General features: G+C 38.6%; 1 protein-coding gene across 1 annotated transcript in view; it reads left to right on the top strand.

Annotated features, from left to right (window-relative positions):
- EFHC2 (EF-hand domain containing 2) overlaps window positions 1–20,049 on the top strand; it is a 132,335-nt gene that overhangs the window by 88,030 nt on the left and 24,256 nt on the right. The window contains exons 12-13 of the mRNA XM_063084635.1: window positions 15,103–15,300; window positions 17,021–17,113. Of these exons, the coding sequence (XP_062940705.1) occupies window positions 15,103–15,300; window positions 17,021–17,113 (291 nt within the window). The remainder of the gene's footprint in view (window positions 1–15,102; window positions 15,301–17,020; window positions 17,114–20,049) is intronic.

Below are 20,049 nucleotides of genomic sequence, written 5' to 3'. Positions count from 1 at the left end.
TGTTTTCCTTCTCAAACTCCTCAGTCTGTTCTCACTGTCTTAATTTCTGTTAAACTTCTCTGTCTTCATGTCTTTTAATCTCTCATTTATTCTTTTTATTTATTATGCATTCTGTGCTGCACTTTTGGAGTTTTTCTTAAATCTCTCATCTAGCTCGTTGATTCAATGACTGTACCTTCCAATTCCTTAATACTATTGAATTGTCGTCATTTCATATTTCTGTTATTTTCCATAGCATCTTTTTCTTTTTTCATGGCTTCTGTATGTTTTATCTCTTTAATAACTTTAAACATAACAAATTCATGGCCCATTATTAATTTTTGTTCTATTGTCCGAAATTCATGGGGTGCTAATCCTTCTGTTGTACCTGCTGACTCTCACTCATAATGAGTGGATTCTTTCCTTTTATGTTTTCTGAGCTCATCTTAAACTGGACTTTCTTCTTCCACTGCATTGTTCCTTTGTTGCTTGGGTTGGCCCTTCAGCGTAGTTTTTTTTTGTTTTTTTTTTAAACCTTTTATTTTAAACTAATGGTAGGCTTACAGAAAAATTTCCAGCGTAGTACAGAGACTTCCCATATTCCCCTCTCCCAGGTTCTCGTAATGTTAACGTTTTACCATAGTATAATTGTCAAAACCAGGAAATTAACATTGGGACAGCATTATAAACATCTTATTTGAATTTCAGTTTTTAAATTAATGTCATTTTTGTGTTTCAGGATCTTATCTAGGATCCCACATTGCATTTAGCTGTTTCTTTTTAGTCTTCTGTAGTCTGTAACAGTTCCTCATCCTTTTTTGTCTTTAATGACATAGATATTTTTGAAGAGTAGTGATCAGTTATTTTGTAGAATGTCCCTCAATTTGGAGTTGTCTGAGATTATGCATTTTTTTTACAAGAATACCCCAGAAATGATGTTGTGTCCTACTTAGTACATCTTATCAAGAAATTGATGATGTCAGTATGTCTTGCTTCTGTGACTTTGACCTTGATCACTTGATTCAGGTGGTGTCTGTCAGCTTTGTCTACTGTAAAGTTACTATCTTTCCTTTTGTAGTTAATAAGTACCTTGAAAGAAACACTTTCAGACTATGCAAATCTTGCTTTTCCTCAACCTTTCACCTGCTAATTTTAGCATCTAGCAGTAGAACTTTCAAGAGTAGTTTTGATTTTGCCTCTCTAGACTGGCTTACAAACTGGTCTAATTTCATCTTAATTTTAATGTTAATTTATTGCATTGGAGTTTTATGTAATAAGTGGATTAAATAAATTTTTACTCCAAATTCTTATTAGGCAGAATATTGGCTTTCAGTTATATCAGATAACTTTTTTTTTTTTTTTTTTTGTACCTAGAGATTCAACGGTGAAAAACTTTCTTGTCATCTCTCTTGGGCAGTGGGTAGAGTTTATTTTTCAATTGACACATTAATTGTATGTATTTCTGGGGTACAGTTTGATGTTTTGATACATATGTATCTAGTATAATGATCGAGTCAGGGTAGTTTGTGTGTCCATCACCTCATGCATTTATCATTTATTTGTGGTGAGAACATTCAAAATCCTCTCTTCTTCTAGCAGTTATGTAATATACAAAGCTTTACTCTTAACCATAGTCACCCCACTGTGCAATAGAACACCAGAACTTATTCCTCCTAATTGTAATTTTGTGAATGGGTAGAGTTTATTAATCCTTCTTTCATTTCGGTTGCAGCCTTTTACAGTTCTAGCTTTGCGCACAGGATTCATGTGTAAGAGTTCCCAATTGCTACCCTCCTTGGCCAGAGGCCTTGTCTCTTGTGCCTGAGCAAGCATGAAAATCTAAGTTCTTACTTGTTAAAGAGTTTGATCCTCACCTCCCTCAGCTGCTTAGCTGTTAGCTTGTACACCTTCCTGTTTTTGCTACCTCTTTGCTTTGGTACCTGAGGAAATCTCTCTTCCTTTTTGTAAGCACGGCCAGGAGTTTGAGTTTTAATTGCTGCCTAGTCTACCATTTTGCCACACACAATCTCTCTACCATGCCATAAAACTCTCTAAAATTACACTAAAATACTGACTAGAAAACACTGACTAGACACATTATTGTTAGGGATAGTCACTTTATTATTAATGCCTATGTTGGAGTGGATTTGGCTATGATCATATATGTCTAGTTAAAATCAGTTCCACTGTTTAAAAATCTTAATCACTCTCAGGCTTTTCTCTTTCTATTTTTGAAGCATATCCATTCTTATAACCTTGAGTTTTATGGGATACTAGAAAAAATTCTTGGCATTTTAGAATAAATAAACCGTACAGAGTTGTGCCAAAACAGATAGAGTATTTCTTATGTTTCTAAAGAGTGGAAAAAGGACCAACTCTTTTTTCTGTGGTTTTATATATACATATATATTTATATTGTGTTTATTTTATTTCTTTTTCCATGATTATATTCTTGTGGGAGTGGGTAAATCATTAACAGTGAAACTACTATTTCATCCAAAATACAATGTTCTAATGGTCTGTTTTCTAAATGAAGTTTCTATGATAAAAGCAAGGCAGCTATGTGGCCATCTAGTTGCTAACAAATGACCCAGCTAATGCCACCCATGCTTTCTTCTTTAATTAGATTCCAAATTTTGTTTTAAAAAATGGGAGCAGTAAGTAAATGCTAATTTGTGGTTCCTCAAAGGGAGAATTATGTAAAAAGTAGGATATAAAATGAGAGGGTACTGCAGGGCAGGAGGGTAATGACATTTGGGCTATCGTAGGGCAGGTCCTGCCTGACTGCTTTTCATTCAAGTAAATTTTGCAACCTAAACTACTGGGTGTGTAAGGCATGCCTCATAGTGCGGTGTTTAATTCTGTAAGTTTATCATTTATTCATTTGATCGTTCAATAAACATATATTGGCATCTTCTGTGTGTCAGGTCCCGTGGTGGGTGATAGAGGTTCCGAGATAAATGAGCTACCCTAGGGGGGAGTGCCATCCTCATCTGTGGCCTTGCACTGCTGATTCTGGGCTGCCTAATTTGGGTCACTCTCTTCCCATACCATTCTGGAAGGGATTCTCTCTTGCTGTCTAGTTTTCTCCTGCCTGCTCCTGAAGACATGGTCCAGATTACATTTCTTCTCTTAAAATGTTTCTGACTGCCCCAGCTTACAGTAATCCCTGCCTCTTTGAACTCATTGTATTTGTGTCTGGTGCCACCCAGCATATCTTTTTATTTGCACATGCATGTCAGTTGGAGAGTAAATGAATGAATGAACAAATCTACAAAGGCAGTACCCTTTATTTAGATTCAATTTTCACTCACTCAGTAGGTAGGATCCCGTTGACAGGGCATTTCCTAGACTTATTTTGGCCTTTCTCAAAGTACAATTTATTCTACCACTCACTAATAATAGCTAACACTTATATGCTGTTTACCATGTGACAGGTGCTGCACTAAATGCTTTCTACATATTAACTCATTTACTCCTCACAGCAGTCCTACAGAGTGGGCGCTATTATTATCTCCATTTTTCAGGTAAGGAAACTGAGGAATAGAAAGGTTAAGGAACATACCCAGGATCATATTAAGTTGCAGAGTTGGGATTTGCACTAGGCAGTCTAGCAATTTCATCATGAGTTAAGATTTAGAATCAAACCAGTTAAGGTTGACAATTCAGTCTACCTCTCTAATGCCTCAGGTTATCTGTGAAATGAGAATAATGCAAGAGATTACTGTAGGTATTAAATGAATTAACATATGCTAAACACCCATGCAAACCTAGCAAATACCCATGACATTAGTTCCATTCACTTCCCCTCACCACTGGCCACATGGAACTTACACTCTGGGTTTAGAAAGCATGTACGTGCCCCTGGATGGCCCAGCAGCTGTCTCCACCAACCTTGAGATCTTTGCTCTAGTTGAAATCTTCTTCCTTGACTCTGCCTTTTCTGGAAGGTTATCTTCTGGAATGGAGGTAGTTGGGGAAAGATTATACCCCCTCAATTTTCTTCTCACTAATATATATATTTTTATATTTATTTCTATTTTGTTTTGTTTCAGAAATGGATTTAAGGTGAGTTACAAAGATGTAGATAATTCTACAACATAAAATGGATATACACATAATCAAAGTAAAATAAAAAAGCATAGGAAAGAACAGTGGATCAAGGATTGGGGTTGGCATACAGAGTATATTTACAGACTCTAAAGTCATGGGCATTTGCTAGCAATCAGCCACAGGCCTGGTTCTGAGCTTCCTAGAGGTCAGTGCAAAATAGGAGACAGTGCTCAGTTATAGGATTCATGGTGTTCATAAAGCAATAATAATCCAGTTGCTTAGGGGAAGGAATTCTAATGCAGAGTCCAAGAAAGACATTTTCCACTGGCAGCTCCCAGGAAGGACACTCTGGTAGGTGGGTGGTGGTCTTGGTAGCATGCCTCCAGGATTTCTACGGATGAGCTCCAGATGGCTGCTTCTGACAGTACTCCTTAGAAGAAAATGATAGCATTCTACCACAATACTATTCAGTCAGAGCAGTTCTGCTAGGGGCATCATGTGCCATGGCCCAGGTGCCCAACTTCCTGAGGTCCAGCTTAACCTGCAGTGTGCGGATTCCTCTTGCCGACCTCTGGATGGAGGAGAGGAGAGTGTAAGAAGGTGGGACCTGAGAGAGTGGATCAACCATCAGTTGCTACAATTTTTTTTTTTTTTTTGTCTTTTTCGTGACCGGTACTCAGCCAGTGAGTGCACCGGCCATTCCTATATAGGATCCGAACCCGCGGCGGGAGCGTCGCTGCGCTCCCAGCACCGCACTCTCCCGAGTGCACCACGGGCTCGGCCCAGTTGCTACAATTTTGATGTGCAGTAAATGACCTCAAAACCTCAGTGTCATGCAAAATAAGCATTTATTTAGCTCACAGGTTGTGAGTTGGTTGGGAGACTGTTGACCTGGGCTGGGCCAAGCTGGGACAGCTCCATTCCACATCTTTGTCATTCTCCTCTAAGGAACAGCAGTCTAACCAAGACATGTCATTCTTGTGGTGGCAGCAGTGCAGTCGGAATGAGAAACATGGAAGACCTCTTGAGGCCTAGGCTCAGAACTGGCACACTTTGACTTCCACATCATTCTGTTGGCCATAACAAGTCCTATGGCTGACCCCATTGCCAAGGAACAGGACATAAACTGTGCCCCTTTAGAGGGTGGAACAGTAGAGTCACACAGGAAAGGGCACGGATACAGGGAGAGTGAAGTATTTAGGGCAGTGATGCAGTATCCCACAGAGGGGATGGAAACGACTGTGGTAAAAGCTCACCACCCCTGAGATATGGAGATCCCCACTCTGGTTGTACCTGCTGCCACCATGCAAGTTTACTTAGCCTGTGTAGGAGGCATGGGCATGAAGTGGCTATGGCTATGGCTAGTCATTGTTGTGGCTCTGGACAAAATTAGGCCCTGTGACTGATCATTCTGTGGCCTGGGAGGGACTTTGTGCCAACACCTGCCAGAGTTGCTCTCTTTCTTTCTGCCTAGGGAATATGACTGAGCCCTGAAGTGACAGGGAGGTTAGGGTTGTGACTGACAACCAGCTTCCCCATTTTGTTTGATCTTAATTGATTTATTCTCATTTTTCCTTTATTTTTTACAAGTGGAAATGTGGAACGATAGATGAGCATATTTTTTATTAGCATATTCATTGTTACAAATCATACCTATTCTTTATGCCTCTTATCCAATCTCCCCCAACTTCCTCCCCCCCACTTTATTTTTTTTGATTTAGAACCACTTATGCTTTACAGATGAAGCTATCAGCATATCTATTTCTTCTATTACTTTTAAAACTGCTATATTTAGGGCTGACATTCTGTGGTTATGCACTGGGATTCATTACATAGAATTTAAGCACAGAGTGTTTAAAGCAAGGAGCCAGGAACAAGTTCTTATTATGTTATCTGGACTGAAAGTGATTTCTTACTGACATTGCAAAGTTTAAAAGTTCCAGCCACTGTCAAAATGTAGTTGGGTAGTTTGCCTAGGCTGTGTCTGTGACTTCTGATTCAGATAAGTGATTTAATCCTCAGCCCAGTGCTGCCCTCTCCCAAGCTCAGAATTCTTCACAGAAGACCCAAAACAAATCTAAAAATAGGCCATGACGAAGACGTAGGACATTTTCCTACTTCATATAGTGCTAAGGAAGTAAATCATTGTATTCACTGATGGACTTGTATTTCTTCCTTTTCTGATATGTTTTGTGGCATAGGAGACCCAGTTGTCTTAATGACAAGTTGTCAATTGAGCATAAGCCCCAGAGTCTACCCTCAGGCTTCTGTGTGAAAGTGGCTCTAGGGAAGGGCCACTGCTAAGGGTAGTGCTGATTGTGAACTGCACCACTCTGGAGACACTGTGCATGGAGAGTCTCTGTAGGAATTCCTCTAGTGATTGAGGTATTGGGACAAGGCTCCCAGCTTTTATTCTGCTACTCATCCTCTTCTTTCCCAACCAACCCCCCACCCCAAATTTGGCCTTGGTCTCTAAATCGAAAGCTTAACTTCATCTCTCCCTTTCTCCTTCCCTAAATACTTGTGCCCTCTTTTCATATTGACTTGGCACATGTATTTAGGATGGATATGATTGGATCCCTCCTTAACCACTTCACCCTCTGCACACTTACAAACATGCCCCATCTGTGACAGAGCCTGTGGAATTTGTGAAGTACAGCCATACACCAGTACCCACATTGTTCTAGAGACCTCTTTACAAAGTTGCATGAACAGAGAAAAACTAAACCGTGTAGTACAGGATAATCCATGCAGATTCTGAAAGTGATTTATTGTATGAAGAATTGATTTTTTTAAATTTATTCTTAGAGACTAGTTATGTTATGGTCACAACAAGATGTATCATAAGCTCAACAAAAGCAGGATATTTTGAGAAGCCAACAGACCAAAAAAGGAACAGATTTGTGTTAAAACCTACAACACACATATAGTTAGCCCTCAATATCTGTGGGCTCTGCATCTATGGATTCAACCAACCATGGATTAAAAATATTCGGGGAAAAAAATTGCATCCGTACTGAACATGTACAGTTTATTTCTTACCATTCTCTAAACAATACAGCACAACACTATTTACATGGCATTTACACTGCATTAGGTATTATAAGTAATCTGAAGATGATTTAAAGTATATAGGAGGATGTGCATAAGGCATATGAAATACTACACCATTTTACATCAGGCATGAGCATCTGTGGATTTTGGTATCCATGGGAGGTCCTGGAACTAATCCCCTGTGGATACTGAGGGAACATTGTGTATTTTCTGAATTAAAAATTAAACAGGAGGCACTAATAGGACACTCACTGGACACTGCAGAAAACTTGGTAGTAAACCAGAGAACTATCTTTAGAAACACCCCCAAACAGAGCAAACTAAGAAAGGGATTGAAACAGTGAGAAAGATGAGAGCAGACTTAGCACCATGTATCAAGATCCTTTAAAACGTTCCTTTCTTTTGCCCTACTAATTGTACTTCTGTAACACTATCTGAAGGGAATAATTGTAAATACAAACGTTTGTGCACATAGATGCTCATTATGACATTATTTACATAAAAATTTGAAAAACAACCCATGAAATATCCAATAACGGAAGTATTGTTTAGCATTTTGGTTTCAGAATAGTATGTGATAACATGGCAATGTTTTATTATTTAATTGAAAAAAGCAGACCATAAAATATGTTAACAACTATTAAGAAAAAAAGGCAAATACCCATGCGTAGAAAAGAGACTTCAAAGAAGCATACTGGGATGTTTACTTGGTTATAGGGTAGCAGGAGTGGGTATGGTTTTTCTTTTTTTTTTTTCCTTGCTTTTATATATTATCCAAATTATAATTGGAAATGTATTACTTTTATAATAAAGCCAATACGTTTTATACAGGTATTTCAAAAGCATATGCTTGAAAAGAGTGAAGAATCTGTTATTGTTTGATATGAGTAAGTCTTGAATTATTATGTTGATTATAAGTACCCGGAGGAGGGCACAGATCCTATCTTGTATTCAGCCTGTTATGTGATCAGTAAAGTACCTGTGGGTTTATATGGGGTCACCTTCCATGTAAGGCGGGGCCCCTGATTGTCAGAACTTAGCGTGGCCTCATAGGGCTCTGAAACATCTGGCAACCAAGTGAGAAACAGTTAAAAACAAAAAGCCAAACAAGTGGGGATTGCTTGGAGACAAATGATTTCTGAACTTGGGGTGGGCGTTAATGAAAGGGAAGGTAGAAAATGAAGAACATCGCTTGTAAATGAAGTGAATATTCACCCCTTTCTGCTCACATTGCAAGTTAAGCACTGTCATCCAGACTTTCATTTGCTGTTACCAAAAAAACGTTCACACGATTTAAAAAACAAAAATAAAAAAAAGCACTGATACTTTAGCTCATTTAAATGCATATTGTACCAAATCATAGAATTATAAATGAATATTTTAAAAGATTTCTGAAATTATACCTCTATGAAGAAGAGACCGTTAATAATGTACAGTAGATGCTCTTAATTGCATGAGGAAATCTCATTTTGTTTGGCTACACTTAAACAGCCCCAAAGTGCACCAAGACATACTGAATTTCAAACTAGATAAATTAAAATTACCATGTACATTCCACTACATGTCAAAACAGGAAAAGACATAGTATTTGATGTGAAATGAAGATTAGAGCAGTAATATAGAGAAAACAAGAAGCTGCTTATATTTATTTGGAATAAGAAAACAGGGTCAGTGATTTTCAATGCAGATGTACTTCTCTTTGAAAAAAATAAAAAAAATCAATTTACAGAGCAGATGAATCTGGCAGTAATTATTTATACTGTCAAAAGATTGTTTGGTTTCAAAAGGATTTATTTCAGGGTTTAGTGTGCTTACGTGTCATTAAGAACTTGACAGAAATTAGAGGAATTTAAAGCTAAGATGTTAGATGCCATTGCTAATCAAAGATGACCAAAATGAAGATAACATATCTTCATATGTAATAAAGAAGGAAAGAGGGCATGTAATTTGATTTCTAAAAATTAAGTATTCGTGGAGCTTTTCATATCTATTCATTGTATAAAGGAAGGCACACCTGGAGCTTATTACTTTATCACTCGACTTACTCCTGAATATGACTACTTAAAACAAATGTGCCATTTTCCTTTTACATTCTGCAGATAAATTCTAAGATTTCAGAATCATCAAAAGCATTTCACATTTTTTCCACGGTAAACTTGCTTAAGAGAAGTAACCCTTCCAGTTTAATACAACTTAAATTATTTCCATTGTGAGATAGTGAGAATAGTAAAAATTGCTATAGTTTAGGGAGCGTTTGTAGTTCCAGGCATTATGCTAATGCTTTTCACATTTTGTAACTTAATGCTCATTTTTCATTTATTCAGCAATCTATTTATTATAGAGGGCGTACTATGTGCCAGGGGCTATTAAGGTGTTGCAGATTCAACAGTGAACAAAATAGATAAATAGCCCTGCCCTCTGTGGAACTTACATTTTAGTGGGGGAGTGGGGGAGATAATGATGAATGGCACTGAGGAAAGGAAAGCAGGGAAAGGGGTTAGGGAATGCCAGAGTTGTGGAGGGAGGGGTCACCCTTTTAGAAAGGACATTCAGGGAAGGACTCACGGAGAAGCTGACATCCAAGCGGGAGGTGAAGGACCAAACTCTGTGGCTGTCTTAGGGAAGAGCATTTCAGGTAGAGGGAACAGTAAGTGCAAAGGACCTGAAGTTTGAACGTGCCTGATTTGTTTGAGGAAAAACAAGAAGCGCAGTAAGGTGGGTGCAGAGGGAAAGATGGGAGGGTTGTGGGAGAGGAGATCTGAGAGACAGCAGAGGAGGGGCAAGATCATGTTGGGCCTTGTTGGTCATCGTGAGACTTTTGGGTTCTACTTTGATAGAGACAGCAAGCCCTCAGAAGGTTTTGGATGGGGAAATGACATGATCTGACTTACGTATTAGGCTCATCCTGGTTCCTGTGGCAAAATAAAATTCTGTGATGAAAATGGTCCTATCCAATTTCACAGATAAGGAACCCTGAGTCCCAGAGAAGTTAAATAATTTACCACAGTTCCCATTTACTAGTGAATTAGTGGGACAAGAATTTTAATCCAGGTCTGTGTAATTTGAAAGTTTACACTTTTCCTACGAAACCATACTGCTTCCCAGTTGAAAACAGGTTTGTGATCTTGGATGGAGTAGATGATTTTCTTATAGTCTGCAGTAACTCCTTTTTTCCCCTTGTTTTTTGGAGTTCCTTTGCTCTCTGGAAAGGCCACTACATTGCACAACTCCAGAGGAAACCACTTATGCCATAAGTCTATAAATGCACTCTCTGGAGGTGGGCAGTACACAGCTGAAGTGGCCATATATAACAGCTTTGTTTTCCAGTGAGGTTGAAGAGCTTTGTAAATGGCTTTGAATTCCACGTAGGCCTGTAGCAAAATCTGTCTGGTCAGACATTTGTAGTGGCCCCACTTCAATGTATATTTCCATCTCTCCTTCTTGTGACACACATTCTATCAGCTGTCTCTGCCACTCTCTACTATCTGGCAAGGCGCTAGTCCAACAGTATGCCATGCTGGGATGTAAGTGATAGCAGGGCAGGGGGTTCTGCTCTTTATGGGCAGCTTAGGCCCATGAGTGTAAAAGAAAGCCTAAGGGAGTGTAGGATGTGAGCAGGTGTGCCTGGCTTCTGATTACTGGAAGTGAAACACATTTTATTTCATGAATATCAAATTGAAGGAAATAAGAAAGGGTGCTACCTAATTGTCATCATAACTGTTGCTTGGTTTAATTTAGGCTCAATCAGATTTTCTTGTATGCCTTAGGGACTAAGGCTTAGGCTCTTGATCCCTTGTTTATGCCCAAACTTATTTTTTAAACTTATTTGAAAGACATTGCTTAGACTTTAATGATTCAATATGTAAGAAGGAAGTTTTGATTCACCATTACTTGACTGGATAAATTTAATGGGATATTATCATGTAAAGCTGTTGAGTATTTTATTTTATGTTTCAAAATTCTGCATAGTTACCTCAATACCCTAGAGAAGTTTGGCTTTTTTTTTTTTTTTTTTTAGTCTTATGACTTTAGTTACAAAAACTGAGAGAAAATCATGGAGCATCCCTTCTAAGATTAACTAAATACTATTGTAATAGTATGGTATTATACTCTATAAAATATTAGTACAAGGAATGTAGTGCAGTGTTGGGTGAAGGTAAAGGTAATTGCCATTTGAGTCTTTATGGTTAGTAGTAGTAATCATAGAACACAAGATCAGTACAATTACAGCTGCTTTTTAAATACATGTTTATTTCTTTTAAATGATTGGGCAAGAAGTACAGAGATCAGTTTTGGTATCAGATCTTATTTCAGGTTCATTCTGAAATTTTAGGTAAGAAAGGGCTGTGGTTGATAGAAGTTGGACCTTTGTTTTTGTGGCTGCTGCTAAACAAAAATAGAGTGTGCAGAAAACAGTTTGGCAGTTCCTCAGTAGGTTAAACACGGAATTACCATTGACCCAGCAATTTAACTTCTGGGCATGCAGACCCAAAAGAATTGAAGAGGTGTTCAGATGAAAACTTGTACATAAATGTTTATAGCAGCACTATTCACAATAGACCAAAGGTGAAAACAACCCCCAAATCCATTGATGCCTGATTAGATAAGCAAAATGTGGTACATTGATACAATGAAATATTATTCAGCCATAAAAGGAATGCAGTACTGATATATACTACAACATGGATGGACCTTGAGAACATTGTTTTAAGCAATATAAGCAAGTCACAAAAGACCACATATTATATAACTCCATTTATATAAAATATCCAGAATTAGCAAATCCTTAGCAGATTAGTAGTTGCTGGGTAAGGAGGAGGACCATGGAGAGGGAGGAAAGGGGAGTGTCTGCTTAATGGGTGTGGAGTTTCTTTGGGGTGATGGAAATATTTTGAAATTAGAGGTGGTGGTTGTACAAGGTTATAAATGTGCTAAATGTCATGAATGGTAAATTTTATGCTGTATGTGTTTTACTACAATAAAAAAAGTGGGGTGTGCTACTTTTGAAAAGATTCCTAGTTCTTTGCGAAGCACATTAAAGTTTAACAGGGTGGGGGTGAGTCCTAAAGAAGGCACAGGTGGCAAACACAGGGCAAAGTGATGGCAGCCATTTGAGGTCTGCAAGGCGAGGCTTGGACATCCTGGTTGAGATCCTTGGTGTAGGGACCTGCCTTGTGTGGGTGCAGCAGCCACACGGCAGCCGCTTCAGGGGCCCCTGGTCCCCCACAGGGCTTGACAGCAGTTTTAAGTATGGAGCAGTTTGTTTGAAACTCTCACATAAATCCACGTAAAGCTGTAGAATACTGAGCTGTTTAAAACTCAAGCATACAGAAACCCAGCAGATAAAAATTTTAACTGCAATGAAGCCAGGATAATTTCAGTTTATCTAATGAAAAGGAAAATAAGCTTTTATGTTCTGGTGGTGTTATAAGTTTAATTAAAGGTGAGTAGAAAGTTTCTAGTTATTGCTGCACATGTTTTTTCCTTGTCCTTGGGAGCAAGCCACTTGCTGCTCTTCACACCATGTTGCTATTGACGTTTTAGCACGTATCCTTCTGATCTTTTTTCTATGACTGTATATGCCCCTGTATCTGGAGTTTCACTGGGACTATACTATATTAACATAGCATAGACATCTCATACCAATAAATATCAATCAACATCATACTTTTGATGGTGGTATAGTGTTCCATTTTATGCACGTGATATGACTGATTATTCCTTAACTAATGTTGTAAATGAGCCTGGGGCTTTCCTTGGAGTGGCTCCTCCATGACCAATTAGCTCTCTGTCACAGATGGTTGGTAACTCAGAGTTTCTGAAATTACTTTCTCTTACTTTTTCCTGCTGGTCAGTGATAGCTCTCAGAGCAGAGGTAATGGACAATAAGGGGAATAAAAGGCCAGATAAAAATCATCTCAAAACCCACTGCCTTTACGAAGCTTTCCTGACTGGGCCCCATCCATCCGGTTGCTCTACTATGTCCCAACACAAGAGGGATAGAGTAGTATGTAGGAGTGTGGGCTTTAGAGCCAGACTGCGTGAGTTCGTATTCCGGCTTTTGTGACACTGGGTGGAATACTTAACATTTCTATGTCTCCATGTTCTCATGTATAAAATGGGGATACTAATAGTACCTACATCCTAGGCCAGATGAGATGATCCATGCCAAAAGTACCTGGCAGTCCAGGACCTGGCACATACTTAGTACCCAACACATGGTGAGGGTTTTTATTGCTAGTACAGTAGTCCCCCCTTATCCAAGGGGGCTACTTTCCAAGACCTCCAGTAGATGTCTGAAACCACAGATGATACTGGACCCTATATATACTATGGTTTTTCCTGTACATATATTCCTATGATAAAGTCTAATTTATAAATTAGGCACAGTAAGAGATTAATAACAATAACTAATGATAAAATAGAACAATTATAACAATAGGCCAGTATCACTATTCTTATGCTTTAGGGCCATTATTAAGTAAAATAAAGGTTATCTGAATACAAGTACTGCAATACCATACCAGTTGATCTGAAACCTGGCGGAGCATCTACAGCATGGCTACACTGGACAAAGGGATGATTAATATCCTGGGTGGGACAGAGCAGGATAGGGTGAGATTTCATCACTCTGCTCAGAATTTCTGGAATTTTCCATTTAATATTTTTGGACCACAGTTGACCGTGAGTGACTGAAACCACAGAAAGCAAAACCGCAGATAAGGGGGGACTACTGTACTCAGTTCATTCAAGTTGCCCTACCAGCTTGTGGCTTTGAGAGATCATCTGTATGCTTGAACAGCCCAAATAGATTACAGATTCTGAAAAATTCAGATGCTAGAGTGCCTTTTACCATGTTTTTTACACGGTGAGTCTCCTGGCAATATTACTAATTGAGATTGTCTTACCTGACTTGCTGAAATTGTGGGATCCTTTTGGTTGAATTTTGCTTTCATTTCCCATTAAAAATACAGAAGCAAAACCAAACCAAGTCAATACAAAAGAAAAAAACCCAGAAAACCTGAAAAATGGATGTAGGTTAAATGCATTTTCTTTAGGTAGGTCAGCATCATGGCTGTGGGCTTTCCTAGGCTCTATCTGAGGAAATTTTTGACTTGGAGAAGCTAACATTCTTAATTAGTAGAAGTAATGATGAGAAATATCTAAAAGAACTAAAAGCCTTTATTCTGAAAGTCCTGTTTATTCAGGATTCTTGGGAACTGAGTTATTTCTGGTAAGTAAATTTTCTAGACAGTGGAAGCTTATTTGTGTAACCACCTTAACATTTTGTATTTTAACCATTTTGATATAATTCTTTCTAATGCATGCTGCATAGTATATGGCTTTCATACAAAGTTTCATTAAAAATAATTTAGCCAATTTGTTAGGCTTTGGGCCTCATCGGTAATTTGTTGTTATTGTTTGATTTTTTTAGCTCTGGCAAATAATCTCAATACCATTTTCCTTCTGAAGACTCAGACAGCTGTGACCTTACATAGATCCTTTAACTTTTCAGTTTTTTTCTCTTATTTTTTGCTCACTGCTAGAGTGTGCCAGTTTTTACTTTTTATTACAGAAATATGCGTGATTGCTTTCCCCATCCCCCAAACACCTTTCTAATTTACTGATTTATAAATTTATACTCTAGGAAACCGGAAACCCAAGTCTGTTACTGTTTTGTGTAAGAAACATTAATAAGCGTTGAAATAAAGTCATGTATCTTAGTGACAGGCTTTTTGACCATTCAAGGCCTTTAAAAATTTACTTTCTGGTTACAAACTGTTATCTGGTAGAAGTTTGGCTCTGGGCAAAGTGCCATTTTATTTATAAGCTGTAGTGCCTATGATTTTCCATTCTAGCATTGGTGCCTTCCTGTTACTTTTAAGTGGAAAAATTAAGAAAAAATAATCACCTGTCCTCTATGCAGTTGGTAAAAGTTTTGTAAAATGGGATTTAGATCTTTTTAATAGAGAGGTAAAATATAATTTCATGAATGTTTTTCCATTTTCTTTACAGAGACCTAATGATGAGTATAACTGTTGGGAAACTCACAGACCATGAGGTTATAACCATTGCACGTCACTACCGTGCACCTGAGGACACGGGTCCAGATGTGAATGTCTTAATTGCACTGGCCCATGAACAGCTCAAGAAAAATACTTTTGAGAATTTTGACAGACTCCTTTTTCACTGTGTGTACCTAGATCGAGAAAAGTAAGCTCTTCTTTTATGGATTCTAATAAATCATTTAAGTTTCTGTGAACCTGAGTAATGAAGGAATTTATATTTTATCAAAAAGGGAAAAAAAGAAAATTGACATGTCTCATCATACTCCACTGTTTAGCAAAGCCACCTTAAATCATTTTTGGAGAGTATCTCGGGACAAATATTTCACAGTGATGGTGAGCTTTGTTTGTTGATGGAATAGGGAGGCCCTGTGTCTTCGAAAGAATAGGCTGCCCCTTTGCATTTTCTTTCATTCACTTCTAGAAGCTTTCAACTAAAACATAGTAAATCAAGATGTTAGAAGGTTTAATTCTGAGATGTCTTCTTACATTATTTTAGTACTGACTGGATTTACTAATGTGACTTTTATAATAAACAGAACAGGGAATTTGCAAGTAAATTTTCTATAGAATTTCTCTGAAATTATTTCTTGAAAATAATGAAGCTCAACATAATCTGTTTCTAATACATTGATTGTGTGTGTTGAGCTTCGTTAAATCATTGTTGTACACACTGGATATGCCATCTTAATATGTTTTGGTATTCATCTTACCCACAGACTTGATATAGTGGGGGGAAATATAAATTCATTGATTTTATCTGTAGTTAGTAAATCCTAGTTCTAACTCTAGCTTCTAACCTTGTTACTGCATACCACTGCTATTTTTCTTTCTTGTGACCCCTTTCCCCACCCCCAGACTCGAAGTTCTCACCCAAGTGACCAACTGTATACCCTAAATATCTTTGAAGATTCCATGGGTTATCTTAAAAATGAACATGATTTTTCTTCCTAATCCATAATGCATCCTCAGTGAGTTTTTATGAAGATGGTATTTCTCCTTGAATCTTTAAGCTTCCCTGAGCTTCCTGGAAGATGTGTGGCCTGAACTTTGCCCTGCCTTCCACTCTGGTGGTCCCCTTCCCCAGGGTGTGAAGTGTGACTCTCCTTTACTAAAACAACACCTCTTGGGAATAGTGGGGCTGCTTTATCAGACAGACTGATGTCCTTCCAGATCCGACAAGCTTTGATTCTAGACATAAAAGTTCTCACTGCAAGGAAAAGAGCCCAGTTTTTTCCTCTTGGTTCTAATTTTGCCTGATGCCTGGAAGAGCATTGGCTGAGTGAGAACATTGGACAAGCATTTCTGTACCCCCAGCAGGCTGGGGAAAATGATTGTCGGGCTGCTCTGGAGAAAACTGCTTGCATCTGACAAAATTGAAGTGAAAGTTAAGGCCCTTGCTAGGGCTTCCAGGTTATAAGGTTTAGGTCCAAAGAAAAGACCAGAAAAACACCCTCAAGTCATATCATACTTGTGTTGGAGGCTCTAGATGCCTGTCAAATTAAGAGATGTTTTCAAACATTAGAACGATTTTTGACTGGTGGTCAAGAATGCAGATCGATTACTTAGAGCAACACTCGTGGGCTGCAGCCTTAATAGACTGTACTACCACCAACTAAGAATCTGCATCTTGATGGACAAGCCTTTTTAAGGACAGAATCTGGTGACCTCAGAAATGGAAAATGTTGGTGAAATGCAATATGACTGTTTTTTCCTAACTATGAATTCCAGTACCAATTTTCATACTTATTTCCATGTGCACATTTGTAGGACACATCACATCTATGTTTTCTTTTCTATAGCATGTAATTGTTACTAATGAGACATAGGTATGTATATAAAAGTCCATTTACTTTGTTTCACTGCAGAAAAAATACGTTACCCAGCAAAGACATTGAGAGACTGTGCAAGTCCTCCAGGTTACCTTTGAATGATGATCTTCTAGGATCCTTACTGTCCAGGTGAGAGAGAGCTCTACTTTTGATAGGGTTGTCCTGCATGCTTTTCTTTGGGGCACTGTTGCTAGTGTTACATCTACCTTTAATTACCCTTGATTTACCTTGGCTATTTTGATTATATTATTGATGGCATACCTTCATTTAATGTTACAAAAAGAAAAGTTAGTCATGATTTTGAATGTTAGAGCTTATTATGAATTATTATTTTATCTTTTCAACATTAATACACACTTAAATATATACAGGTTCCTGGTACAAAATGAAATGTACAACTTCATTGGTTATGAGGACATTAGATGTAAAATTTAGAGCAGATTTTGCAAAGCAGTATTTCCTGATAGCTCAAGATATGCAGTAGGAGGACCTAGGGTTATTAGCATGGAGCTCTGTCCTGCTAGAGCAGCAGATGTAAAATGTAGAGATTATGATGTCATAAAAAGAGAGTATAGTGAACTGCTTTCTAAAATACATCACTTCTCCTGTTGAACTTGACTTTTGACTTCCTGGTACCACTCTCCCAGCTACCTAGACTTTGGTTATCTTTTATGCTTCTTATGGCATCACTTCAGCTCCTCCCCTGATTTACATATGTTAATAATTCTGACATTTTTGTGTTCTAGGAATTGTGATCATTGATTTGGATACATTATCTCATATACTTTTTGAGAACAACTTGGGGAGATCAGAACTATTATCCTTCCTATTGTATACCTGAGAATGCTGAGGTTTAGAGAGATGAGGTATTTTTCCCAAAATCACATAATCTGGAAGAAGATGAGCTATGACTTGAACCCTGAACCTTTCAAATGCACATCTCCTGCTTCTAATCATTTTGAATTATTGTCTATAAATAGCCAGTAGATTAGGATGTCTTAACAGTTCTGCCTCCTTCTTACTGCCTGCATCTACTCTCTCCTCTCCATTCCCACTATCATCACTCTTTTTTTGACCCACATTGCTTCTTGACTATTGCAGGGCCACCACATTGGTCTTTCTTCCACCAGTCTCTAAATTTTTCAGTCCATCTTTACATACAACAGCTAAGTACCTTCTAAAAGAAAAAAAAATCGTGTCACTCTTTTACTCATAAACTTTCTGTGGCATCACTCTTTGCTCCCTAAGGAAAGACCAACTCCAACGATAAGGCCCTTCTCCATCATGGGGTTTAGGATTGTCAGCTGGAGTATTGTTCTCAAGCAAGGGCTGGAGTGGGGAGTCCTCATCTGAGACAAAAGGAGAAATCAAAGGAACAGATAAAACCAAATTCCATGTGGGGGAACTAGGGTGCAAGGTGCTGGAGGGAAATCCAGAAGAGGGCAAGTCCAGTTAGATGTGTGTGTGCGTTGGATTGACTCAGAGTAATTTTCTAGACTGTCAGCTCTAATTGTTTTGTTTTGTTTTTGTTTTAGCTCTGTTTTATTTTATTTTCTCGCAGCAGTTTTAGGGATAAGTAGGTCATCCTGGTGTAGGGACCTGAGATGAAGTAAGCAGGCTTAGGAGTCAGGGTTCTCCACGGTTAGCACCCCCCCCCCCACAAGCTTCCCTTTCTATTACCAGTAGTCCAGCCAAATGGGCCATTTAGCATTTCACACATATGCCTCTTGCCTTTCCACTTTTTTGCTTTTTCTCTTGCTACTACTTTAGTAGGAAATAGCTTCCAATTTTCTTCACCTGCTGAAAGCTTGCTCTTTCTTCAAGACCCATTTCATGTGGCACCACATCCACGAAAGCCTCTTTTTTTTTTCTTTTTTTTTAAAAAAAGATTATCGGTAACAGGATCTTAACCCTTGAATTGGTGTTGTCAGCACTACATTCTCCCAAGTGAGCCACGGGCCGGCCCCTCATGAAAGCCTCTTGTGGCTGGTAATTGGAGGGATTATCTTCTCCCAAGATTCTCACAGCACTATTTTTGTTTCTCTTTTTGTCGCTTACCTTGTAATGAAGAGTTGTGACCTGACCTTTGATCCATTCAGGTGCAGACACTTGCTTCTAACCTGTTTGATTTACCACCTATAAACACAATGGATTGTCACATCTTGACAATTTTACCCCCCTACCTTGTCTCTTAGATTCTTTGAATTCACTTACTAGCTGTGTGATCTTGTGCAAGAGTTTCGACCTCCCTGAACCTCAGATTTCTTACTTCCAGAATGAGATAACAGGACCTACTTCCTAGTGGTTCTGAGGATGAATTGAGTCAACATATACAAAGTACCCAGCACAGCACCTGGTGCTTTGTATTGATTGAAAAGTTTAAGAGAGATGTTTAAGAGAGTCTAAGAGAGAAGTTTAAATCAGGGACCATAGACCACACACTCTGACTTAGAAGTGAACTGGAAGAAATGTGTCCTTCTGTATAGATGAAGACTTGTTTTTCAACAGTTGGATCTGAATGCCTTTCACACATTAAGCTGTCTTCTAGTCAGGAAGCTGTGGATGTTTATTAGATTATCTCTTGATGGCCTCGAGGATAAGTTGTCCAGGAAAGCCCAATAATGTGGGAGTCTGACCTCTGGAGGACCTACATGTTTCTTATCCAGTGCTGAGGCCACCAAGTCATCATCCCCTCATTTTCTCAGCATATTTTTTTGTCTTTGCTTTTGCGATTTGACATTAAATGCAAAAAGACTATTCCAGAACTTGCTTCGACGTTGTCTCAGTTGCTGAACACATCTGCCTCCAAGCCCAGCTTAGCTTTGAGGAGGTCATCCCTCTCAGCCACTAAGCAGACCATGTTCAGTCTAACTTTGTCTCTAATTGTGCAGTGACCCTTCTCCACACTCAGGGGAAACTTCACACTAATCAGATTAGAAAATGTCTCATTCCCATTCCCCTCTCCCTCTGATATGCCCTACCATGATTTGGGTCACATGCTTGGTGTTTTGCATCATCTCCGCAGATTCCTTTCAAAGACGGCCCTAATTCCTAATGGGCCCATC

Source organism: Cynocephalus volans, chromosome X (genome assembly GCF_027409185.1).
Source record: "Cynocephalus volans isolate mCynVol1 chromosome X, mCynVol1.pri, whole genome shotgun sequence".
In the NCBI taxonomy this organism is placed as follows: Eukaryota; Metazoa; Chordata; class Mammalia; order Dermoptera; family Cynocephalidae; genus Cynocephalus; species Cynocephalus volans.
The sequence above is the reverse complement of the archived record's forward strand: the minus strand, read 5'-3'. Positions and strand labels throughout refer to the sequence as shown.